Genomic DNA, 9,032 nt, shown 5'->3' on the forward strand with positions numbered 1-9,032 from the left:
ATGTATGTGCAAAGAATTTTTTTGGGGCTGAATTTGCTCCTCAACATTCAGTATCATTTTAGACAAAGGGCTTGAAGATTACCTGTACATTTAAAATTACTTTTGATAAAATTAGGAAGACATCTAACACATACAGGTCAGACAGTTCAGAACACCATGATTGTGCTCAGATGAGTGGACAAGAAGTGACTTAAAATAAAATATGAAATGGATATAAATAAACCAAATTGAATTTAATTGAATATGCTCTTTAAAGTTGGATGGATAAGTACAAAAAGAAACAGCTGATGGTTTTAACATGGCTGTTTACCAGGAAGAACTACAAAAAATACCATCTGCTAATAAGATCTTGATGCTAACATATAAAAAGTTAAATTTTACAACTGTTTGTAGGATTATTCTCATAGAATTAGAGTGGGAAGATTAACTGTGTTGCCTGACTCAGATTTAAAATATTATTTTAAAGCTAGAAGGAGACTTTAAATTATATAATTTTTCTCTATATTTTCTTGTAAAATCTCAGATAGTAAATGATTGTAGTGTGTTATGCAACTATTTAAATGAAAAAGTTAAATACCTTGAATTTATTTATTCACTGAGTGAACGCCTCTGAAACCCAGTAGACTATGACCTGCTCAGTCAGTCATCCAGGCATCGACCTTTCATGCAGTAGATAGCAGCTGTTTGCTCGTCCTTCAGGGGAGAGGTGAAAGTCCAGCATTTGTCTTTTATGTGTCCTTCGGAACAGTCGTTGTAAAAACTAGGATTAATTTTTTGTATTTTAATGTCAGTCCAGAGTGTGCGTGAGTGACTGCGTAAGTGCTGAAGATAATGAGTGTGTATCTTCTGTTCCTCTTACTGGCTTTGCTGATCCACGATGGGAATGCCAAACCTGAATCGCAAGGCTGCAACAACCCAGATGCTGAGAGAGTCGCAGAAGAGGCCCTGGAGCAGATCAACCAGGACAGGACTGATGGATACATCCTGACTCTCAACAGGCTTTATGATCTATCTCACACACCGAAGCAGGTTCGAGGGGAGGAAATGCATGCTTGCACAAAAATAATGCAGTGGAGTTACACTAAATAGGTCTTTAATAATCTAGTTTGCTTGCATTCTGACAAAATATTGGGATTTAAAAACATAACATCTTGCAGAAGATTCATCATATTGAAAGAAAATCCTTACTTGTTTTACTTGACGGTAGATCATCTGACAAAGGTTAAAAAGTTTATTGTAAATAAGGCTTCACTGAAAATCCTGTCAGCCATTCTAGATGTTCCTTTGGGTTTAAACTGTATAACAGTTTCTACTGTATAACCTTTATATCCAGGAGAATGGTGGCTCAGTTTACAACCTAACTATTGATGTGCTGGAGACGCAATGCCACATTGTCAGCAGAAATCCATGGAAGCAATGTAAAGTCAGAGACATCTCAAATATTCCTGTAAGTCTAAAACAGTTTTGCATTCTACTTCATTTAAATAAAAGGCTCCCACACCAGACAAAAATCTGGGACTTGTCTTTTTTATTGTCCTTTTAACAGCTTACATTATTAACAGCTTATATTATTTCTTAATGTCCCTTTAGTTGTTCAAACATGATACAACAATTCAAAAATGCTTTCTATTCTAAGTCTCAAAACCTGAGAATAAATCAAAAACACAGGTGTTTTAGATGTTTTTTTTTTGTTTGTTTGTTGTTGTTTTTTTGTTTTTTTTTTGCTTATGTGGTTTGTTTTAGTTTTAAGACTTGCTTAATCGTGAAAAAACGCATTATAAACATAAGCTAAGCAATTTCTTCACCAAAAAAAACATCAATAACTGCAATTATCCAGTGATAAAATTCTGGAATGTTAATTTTACAGTCTTACATATGCAAAGTGTTTGAGTCTATCGCTGTATTGAGTCTATGCAAAGTGAATGCATAACTGTATCTGTTTTCTTTAGGTGTACGGAGAATGCCAGGTATCTGTTCAAGTTGATACTCAGGTCAAACTTGAAAGCTACTCTTGTTCCCTTCGAGAAGGTAGGTGGAATGATAAAAAGATAGAGCTAAATAACAAACAAAACATTTGGATTCCCACATAAGAATCAGCTTTAATGGGGAAGGTTTTATTTCATGTCGTACACAGAAATTGCAAAGTTAGCATTGCATAGTGAGACTAAAAGGGAGTGTACAAAATATTTGTGGAAAAACAGCGCAAGGCATTCAAATTTGTCCTGCTGTAACCACTTGTAATATAATGGAATTTGCTCTTTGGGGTTTTGTCTTTAATTTAAAAAGAAAACCTAATAACTAACAGGTTTGTCTAATACTTTTAACTTTGGTGACATTGTTCATTTTTGTGTGTTGAAGAAATGTGATCTTAAACTACCTATAAGCCACTACTTTTTTCCCCCACGCTTTGAACCAAGCGGCTTATAAGAAGGCGCGGCTTCTCTGTGGATTTTTCCTAATCGCCAGAGGGGGAAGTCAAAGCTGCAAATGAAAGAACAAGGGGCAAATTTTAATTTGGCACAAGAACATGTTAGCAGCAGGCACGACTAAGAACACATGTCCTGGATTTACACATATTGACATTTAGTTGCCGCATTAAAGCTGCCAAACTAATGAAGAGACTGGGCTCAACTCCTTTAGAGCTGAAATAAACAGCAGACCCATCTTTCATTAGAAGCTATTACTGTTTTGAAGCAAACTCTTCATTGTTGGCTTTTACATTAAGTTTTGTCGTCCCTGGATGCTAAAATAACTTGTGCAGAGATGCAAGGTGGACTATACTATAAAATCACTAGTCCTATGGAAGTGTAGACTGTGACGTGAAAGTGGATTTCAGTGATTCGCCCAAAGCTAAAGGAATGACCATAAAGACAGGTCTGCTGCACACACAGACACTTAAGATTAGTTCCCAAAACACTGAGGCTCTTAAAAATAAAGCTATACATTTAGAGCCATTGAATGTGTTTTCTACAATCTCATGTTGATTAAAAAATATATTAATATATAATATATTAAGTCCACACATCTTATGCTTTGTGGTATTCTGCACTTTTTAAACACCACAATGTATCAAATAAATACAAATGCTGGGAACCAATTCTTTTTTACATTTCTTTAATACTTTGTTCTATTCAGCTACACAAGCATCCTCTTTAAACTACTAAGAATTGTACTATAAATGTGACTTTACCCGATTCTTATGTACGCCATAGTAATTTATTGATATGCCGCACAATGTCCTCCTTTTTGGTGCTATAGAAATGGCCACCCTACCTGTCGCAGGAGTGTGCATCGCCCTAAACTCTCGCACACTGATGAGAAAACGGATTGAAATATGAACGAAAAAGAGAACTTTTAAATATATCCTTAATGTTTTTTCGGAAATTATATAGAATGGTGTTGATAGTAAAAGCGGGAAATGCTATCCACTGAGCAGAGAATATATTCATTTGACACTGACTGTAGCATATCGACTAAAATGTGTCCCCGATTTATTAAAGATCATATTCCTTCGAATTCATCTGTCCACCATAACTCTAAATTTTAGGGCAACCATGCATTAGAAATATGAAAACATTAAGACCATGTTTAAAAGTTCCCCTTTAGTTCATATTCTGTTCTGTTTTGTCATCAGTGTCCGAGAGTTCAGGGGGCAGATTCCCGCGACAGGGAATACGCATCAGGTATTTCTCAGCATAAGAGCTGTATATATATGGCCTAGTGGTTAGGGCATAGGGCTTTGAATCCTGAGATTGGGAGTTCGACCCCCCAGACTGCCACTCTGGCTCCCTGAGCAAGACACTTAACCCCACACTGCTCCCCGGGCGCCTCACAATGGCAGCCCACTGCTCCCCAAGGGGATAGGTTAAATGCAGAGAAGTAATTTCCCTCTGGGATTATTAGAGTATATAAAAAAAAATGTACGTTTCCAGTTTTTTCAAAAAATGTAGTGCTTATAGTGAGGTGCACTCTATAGTCTGAAAAATATGGTAATCTTTTAGAAGTGATCTCATGTCGCCAGGGTGCATGTGGTTTCTTTTGCACCTTTTAATCCTTGTGTTCAGTTGCAGCTACTTCTATCGTGCACCGGTGCCCGGATTGTCCCACAGCCGTCAACTTGAATGACCCAGTAATCAAGGAAACGGCCAAGCTCTCTTTGCAGAAGTTTAATAAGGAGAGTCGACTTGCCAACTACTTTGCTTTAGAAAACATTACAAAAGCCAGCTCACAGGTAAAAAGAAACACTTGGACATTAATAAATTTACGAATCAGATTACTATTTAGATCAAAACTAAATTAACATATGTTTCTTGAAAAAGTATTCCTATTCTTGAGGGTTTTTTGCATCTTATCATGTTACAATCTCAAATTTCAGTGCATTTTAAAATGGCCCAAGACAACACGATTTTGGTGCTTTTCAAATGTTGTGTTGTTTTGTTTTTACAAATAGCTGTCTGAAAGGTTTGGCTGCAGTATCTACAACAATTATTGGCAAATATTTTTTTTTTTCACTTTGAAATTCAGTAAAGTTACGGTATTATGAATATCCATTTTGTAACAGGATTTTTATGTGTTTTTTTTCAGTGGGTTGTTGGACCAGCTTACTTTGTAGAGTTCACTGTTCTGGAAACAGAGTGTTCAAAAGAAACTGATGTCAGTGAGCTGAATAATTGCAGACCAATGAACTGTCAGTTTGCAGTGAGTAACATATTTAATGTTAAATTAGAGTTGTTTGAATATTGAAATTTGTAAATTGTCTTTTAGATCAACTCCTTCTCATTGCTGGATTTTTTTTTATTATTTCTCTTTCTGTTCATCTGCTGTAGACAGATAAGGTTGGATACTTTGTCTGCTTTGTACTTGGTCCCTAACTATTTATAAAAACAGACATTACATGATAAACCATTAACAAAAATGTTTTTTTTATTTAATGAAAAAATAAGGCAAAGATTGTGAAACACTCTTCTGGACCTTTTAAGAAGCTGCCAGAATAACGATCAAGAATGTCACGTCTTGGTTGTGGTTTAGAGGACCCAAATGCAGAGGCAGAGGTGATTTCTTGGTGTTTTAATGGTAACACAAACAATAGGGGGGCAAAATCCAAAAATACAACTTAAAATGTTACACAGACCAGAATCACGGAGACATCAAGGGAAACGCGCACCAAAAGCCAGGGAGAGACGAGGTGAGAGGACAACAGTGACGACAGGACCAGCAACAACAAGGAACCAACAAAGAGTAAGAGCAGAGGGAGAGCATATATAGCTGACAGAGACAAAGGGAGGGCTAACGAGCTGACAAGGAGCAGGCGTGAGAGGAGACAACGAGGGAGCCAAGGGGAAAGGAACACACACACACGAGGGCAACAGAGAACAGAAAAACATGAGAACTAACATAAATCTAGAAATTACAAAAAAAAGGAATTAAACCAATAAAACAAGGGAACATAGAGCAAAGTAAAGCACAATATAACCAAAACCATGACAAAGAACTTCATATATCAACACTAAAATTGTAAAGTAGCTACATTGACCAACTATTACATAGGTTGTGAACTTTAATGTGATATTTGACCGGTGCCACTCCAACTGTAAAATTCACCCTAAATTAATGATCAGAGCTCTAAACTGTGTGACAATAGCAACCAACTTGAAACGTGATGTTTTTTTAAGATTAACTAGCGTGTATTACATGTTTATCTTAGAATCTACTTTTGCAACAGCTGAATACTTTATTGATGGATAAAAAATGACATACTAACTATTCTTAACTTCTGTTTTAGCACAAGGGGTTCTGTACAGGCTCACATGTGACTGTGGAGGAAACATTTAATTTTGGGAGCCCTGTTGGAGACCCTGAAAGCTTCTTTCGAAAACAAGAATCTGTTAATGTGAAATGTGAGATTTATGAACCACAGGTATTTGCATTGATCATTTTTACAGATATTTCAACAAAATTTTACACGTCATATTTGAGACTTTTATCTCAATCTTGTTATAGAAATTTGGTATCAACAATTTCTAAAGAAAAAAGTGTCAGGGACCCTTTTCATCACTCTTTTATCCAACTCATGTCCTTTGATGAGCTTTTCTCACGGCGGAGGTTTAATGTTTGACTCCCATGGTGGAGAAATTAAAAGGGGTGATGTTTCAAAAACAATATGTTTCAAGTTAATGACAAATTGGTTTTTATTTATGGAGTAAATTATTTCACAACCTCAAACATATGCAAACATCCTGATTGATATTAGGTTGTAACTCCCTCTGCCTATTATACCTTATCCACAAGCTATTCTGAGCCATATAAATGGTATTAATTCATTTTAAATTTGCTTTTTTTTTGTATTTGATTAAGTGATGTGTTAGTTTGTTCTACTTATATGATCAGGGAAAAGATTCACTGCACCAGATTCTAGCTATTTAGTTAAGTTCCAACTGCATTTCTAGTTGCAGGAAGTAAAGAAAAATCAGTCCACAAACTAGTTGCAGTGTTGATGTCAGAGATTTGGGTAGGCCTTTCCACAACCTGAACACAAGCTCGCTCTACCAAATTCCTTCTACTTTTATCTTCTATACTTTGTTTTGAAGTACATTTAAAATGTTTCAGGTAACCGTCCTACTTCACACCACTATGTTAGTGATCGTTGTGGTACAGGGTCTTCGAGCTGACCATGGTCCAAAAGCTGTTTCCAGTGTTGTTCTAAACCAAGGCTTTTTAATCTAAGAGTAACAGTTTAGTTCAGATGGCAGAAAGAACTGGTTGCTTAGGCAGAAAAAAAACTATCCCATATATATCCACCCAAACTTGGTTTTGTAACTGATTAAATGGGCTGACTACTGGCCTCAAGGGCAGCTTTAACCTAACCTAGCCTTTTTGATCACAAAAAAAGTTTGTTGTTGCTAAGATAAATATTAGCAGGGGTGTATGTTTGTGTTTGAGTTAAGTTGAGTTGAGTTGAGCTGTACCTCAACAATCCAAAAACATGACTCCACACTTTTTACAAACTGCTTGTAGTTTTAATTGATCTATTTTAATATGGAAAAGAAGAAAAAAGTTAATTCCCCAAAAAGAAGGGTGTGTATAAAAATATTTCACTAAATAAATTGTAGAAGCTGAATTTTGAACTCTTTTTGTTTCTTTTATGTAGGCTTCCACTGTGGAGGAGCAGGCCCATGCCCAAGCAGCTAGTGGGCACCGAGACAATCATCACCACAACCACACACACCTGCATCCCCATGAGCATGTCCACTCTGTTTCAAAAGCCACAGACATCACTGTTTCGAACCCAAAAGGCCACCTTGGCAGGACTGTGTTTGAGCCGGCCACTTCCAGATCGGCTCCAAGTGCCAGTTCCTGTCCTGGTGCTAGAAGACACGCTTTACATTTAGACAGTCCTTTCCTCTGATTACTGGGATTGGTCTTTGTTTGGTAACTCTAGCTACATCTTTTACATCTGCTGGAATACTTAAGACTGACGTGAAGGGCTGTAATTAAAGATTTTGGATGATACTGACCCCAGTTATCGGGCCTTATTGTAAGACAGTGCATTTAACTGATCACCTGAATAAAGCCTTTTACACATTAAAGATTAATTTATTTTTTGTAATAATGTGAAATTATTGACAGATTTTTTCACAGTTCAAAAATATGTATGTAACAGGTAAGGTTTCAAGCAACATAGCTGTTTCTAAAAATATTGAAAGGGATGAAGGCACCAAATATGTTATTTTCCAAGCAAGGAAAACTTTATTTAGGACCTCTGCAGAAGTAAAATCGCATGTTTTTATGATGATATGTTTAGGTAAGGCCATCCCACATGCTGGTCCTCATTTTTACTTACCGGTGGTGAGTCTGAAATAGTGGAAAAAAGGCATATCTTCTTTTGGAAAGTAAGTGGAGAGGGCATGTCTTCTCAAAAAGTTGGGAAAATCCTCCACTATACCTTTAATAATAAGCTGAAACAATAAACAACATAGAAATGGATTTTAACTATAATGTGCTTTCCTACAAACCTGAGCTAAAAACCTGTTTATTTATTAATTATATAATGGAAAACCAATGTTTAAAATTGGTTATAGGTTGTCCCAAATGAAATATTGTCTTAAAATAGCATACATTTTTAATTGTCTTCATCTGAAAAAAAAAAACTGCCTGACAAAAACAGATTTCTCTCTCAAAAATGTGTTTGTTTCTCACGATTCAGAATGTTTCTCTCAATGTGAAAAATGTGTCATGGCGGGCCCGTGTTCCTTTTGGCCAGTTCCAACAGAACTGACAGCTGAGTGGTTTCTGCACCTGCACGAAATAGCTGGCCTCGCCTTTGTGTTATGCAACATACAGTGTTGTATTTACAACAACGGCGTAACGACACAACAATAGGCCCGTAAGCAACATTATCTGGGTGGTCCCCATATGAATTAAAACACACTTGATTACCCATAATTTCCAAGTCGTAGTGTAAAAAATAAAATACTCAAACACATTGTTCTTTTAAGATCTCTATTGCGGTTTGAAACATATTATGAGTGTTTTTTTTACCAACCGTCTAATAAACTATACACAATTATTAACATAGTAATTAAAAGTACCACTGCCTGCTTTGCTCTTGGTGTCATGTTTAAACGGCTCACCATCATGTTGAAATCTGGCATGTCTTGGGGAATAAATAAGGTACGGTCAGTCATCTTAAAATCAGGGGTTTTAAGAGAAATTTTTCACATCATTACATCTGCAATCAGACGTCCTAGTCTACAATTGCAAAGGGGGCCTACCAGGTGTCATTGACGGGGCCCCTAAGAGACTGGGGGCCCCTAAGCAAATAATAATAAAGAACTGGATTTTGGACCTTTTTTATTTTATCTTTTTGGACTGTGTAAGTAGGAATCCACGGAGCATCAGAAGGCCATTTGAGTTAAAATCACCTTTTGCCTTGATCACCTTTAAGTCTTAAGTTTTTTGATTTTCAAATTTCAGTTCCAGTCGTGTGTGCTTATACTTTTTCATGTACTTCAAAACGTTGCCACAAGGTGTCA

General features: G+C 36.4%; 1 protein-coding gene across 1 annotated transcript; it reads left to right on the forward strand.

Annotated features, from left to right (window-relative positions):
- The first annotated feature begins 689 nt into the window (after window positions 1-689).
- Window positions 690-7,592, forward strand: LOC119787710 (fetuin-B-like). Its single transcript, XM_038291735.1, has 7 exons — window positions 690-1,029; window positions 1,334-1,447; window positions 1,950-2,028; window positions 4,065-4,231; window positions 4,585-4,698; window positions 5,783-5,917; window positions 7,148-7,592. The coding sequence occupies exons 1-7, from the start codon at window positions 832-834 to the stop codon at window positions 7,403-7,405; spliced, it is 1,065 nt and encodes a 354-aa protein (XP_038147663.1). The 5' UTR covers window positions 690-831; the 3' UTR covers window positions 7,406-7,592.
- Window positions 7,593-9,032: the final 1,440 nt, after the last annotated feature.

This window comes from Cyprinodon tularosa, unplaced genomic scaffold, assembly GCF_016077235.1.
Source record: "Cyprinodon tularosa strain WSP-4 unplaced genomic scaffold, ASM1607723v1 ctg30, whole genome shotgun sequence".
Taxonomy (NCBI): Eukaryota; Metazoa; Chordata; class Actinopteri; order Cyprinodontiformes; family Cyprinodontidae; genus Cyprinodon; species Cyprinodon tularosa.